General features: G+C 44.4%; 1 protein-coding gene across 1 annotated transcript in view; it reads left to right on the top strand.

Moving 5' to 3' along the window:
* Positions 1-123: 123 nt before the first annotated feature.
* The window catches only part of CHCHD3 (coiled-coil-helix-coiled-coil-helix domain containing 3), a 303,246-nt gene continuing 301,150 nt past the window's right edge, over positions 124-2,219 (top strand). Inside the window, exon 1 of the mRNA XM_012650619.1 lies at positions 124-423. Within this exon, the coding sequence (XP_012506073.1) occupies positions 343-423 (81 nt within the window). The 5' untranslated portion in view covers positions 124-342. The remainder of the gene's footprint in view (positions 424-2,219) is intronic.

Below are 2,219 nucleotides of genomic sequence, written 5' to 3'. Positions count from 1 at the left end.
CAGATCAAGACTACAATTCCCACTACACACAGGGGCTCCGGAAACCTTGTCAGACACCACCTGTTGCCATAGCATCCGGGTCCGGGCCAACCAATCCGAGCGCCCTCGCTTAATAGAGGCGGGCAGTTTGCATCTCCGACCAACCCGAGGCGTCTTTGTTTTGGTGCGTGACCGGAGGAGGCGGGAGCTCAAGAGCGGCGCGTTCTCCTTGCATCTGGGGTCGTGGCCTTGCTCCCGCTGTGCAAGGAAGTAATCCCGGCGCCTCCACGCGCGTGTTCGCGCGTGGGCTCTGAGGCGCTCGTAGGTCCGCACTAGGTCTCTGCGGGGGCAGGAGCGGGAGCCATGGGCGGGACTGCCAGCACCCGTCGGGTCACCTTTGAGGCGGACGAGAATGAGAACATCACCGTGGTGAAGGGCATCCGGGTGAGTGCCAGTGGGCGGGCGGGGGGCCAGTACTCAGACTCGGACCCCAAACCCCCGACCTTCACGGGACCCGCTGAGCCTGGTTTCTCCTGTCCGGACCTCAGTGTTCGGCCAGAAGCCCAGGTCTCTGGAAAGAAGCCCAGAGTTTCAAAACTTGGGACATTCATTCAAAGATAGTTCCTGGTTGTGTGCCAAGTGCTAGGCACTGTTCTGGGGCGGGTGAGAGATGCCAGATTGAATTAGACCTTCCCGGGGATCCGAGTCTACGCCTAACTGTACTATTCACCACTTGCACAACTTTATTAGAACCCCTGTGTCACTGTACCTATCTGTGAAATGAGTCTTGTCTTACTCCTGGGTTCAGGACCCAGACCCTACTTTTTCACTGCCCACATCATCTCTGTTAGGATGAATTGGTATTTTAAGGAATGCTTTTATTTGCTCTCTGTCATTTAGTGCTCTTCCTCTGATATACCACCCTTCCCCATCCCTAGCCCTACAATGTTTTCTGGCCTACCTGGGATGGCTTCTGGCTTCTCTCTCCTTCACTTTCACTTGATATCTCCTCTTCCCCAGGCTCCTCCTCTGTGGCCTACTGCGCCCAAGTTTTGCACTAGACCCAGTTGCTTCAGGACTAGTGTCTGCCAATCTGATAGAGGTTGAGATAGGTTTGCAGTTTTTCGGACCAGTAGAAATAATATAGTCAGTTCTGACCAACGCTCTAGAGAACTTTTACACCTTTTGCATGTACTGATACATAAAGTGAGAACTTGGTTTTTCTCTAGGGTGTCAGTATACCAGCACTAACTTCATTAACAGTCTCCGCTGCACCTGAATTTGGAGCCTCACATTTTTGGAAGTATGATGCCTGAAACTAGTTAATAAAACAATTTTGACTTCAGAAAGTTTTATAATACTTTATATTTTTCTTCCTCTGTAATTATACAGCCAGCATAAAGAAGTTAAATTTGTAAATTACTTTTAGCATTTGTTTTTAGGAAATGAAACTTTTTAACTATTTAACGTGTTTAAAAACGTTTTCCTCTGAAATTGTTACCTTGAGAAGAATTTATTAAAGTTTTCTTTATAGAAACTCACACTGTTGAATTCAGTTTTTGGTCTGTGACCAGCATTTCTTTATAGCATATTAATTAACAGTCGTATTACATTTTGTAATAAAATATCTGAGGCTGCATTCTTTGCGTTATTGTGGTTTAATTGATACTCTTTGGACTAAAATAAAAATTACTGTAAACTTTGAGTTTTATGCAGAGATTTAAAAAATTTCTTGTAAGTCATTGCAATTTCCTCCAAAAGTGGCATGCTGTTGAATCGTTGACTACACAGAAGTCACTCTCATTTCTTTGAGGTCATGGTCAAACGAATCAACTTGGAATTAAACAGACCTCAGTTTAAATCCCAGGTTGGACATTAATTAGCCTGTGGTCTTCCTTGATTGCCTGTGATTTTTGTCTAGGTCTTTGGTAGATGTTTTTCAGTTGATTTTAATATTTTTCTTGGCTTTAATTAAACAGACTTTGGTTTAAATCTCAGGTTAGGTGTTTATTAGCTTGTGGCCTTAGACAAGTCACTTCTCTGATGATATGTCCTTATTCATAAAGGCTAGTAATACTGTCACTTCCCTTGATTGGTTGTGGCAAGAAGATGAGGTAAGGTGTTTAAAGCACCTGGCACATTGGAGATTTTCAATAAAAGGCAGCCATTATTATGATAGGGTTCCTTACATATTTAAAATTCTAGGATTCTTTGAAAGCGTTGTGCAGTGTAGTGGAAAG

The sequence above is a fragment of the Propithecus coquereli genome, unplaced genomic scaffold, assembly GCF_000956105.1.
Source record: "Propithecus coquereli isolate 6110/MARCELLA unplaced genomic scaffold, Pcoq_1.0 Scaffold335, whole genome shotgun sequence".
Classification (NCBI taxonomy): domain Eukaryota; kingdom Metazoa; phylum Chordata; class Mammalia; order Primates; family Indriidae; genus Propithecus; species Propithecus coquereli.
The sequence above is the reverse complement of the archived record's forward strand: the minus strand, read 5'-3'. Positions and strand labels throughout refer to the sequence as shown.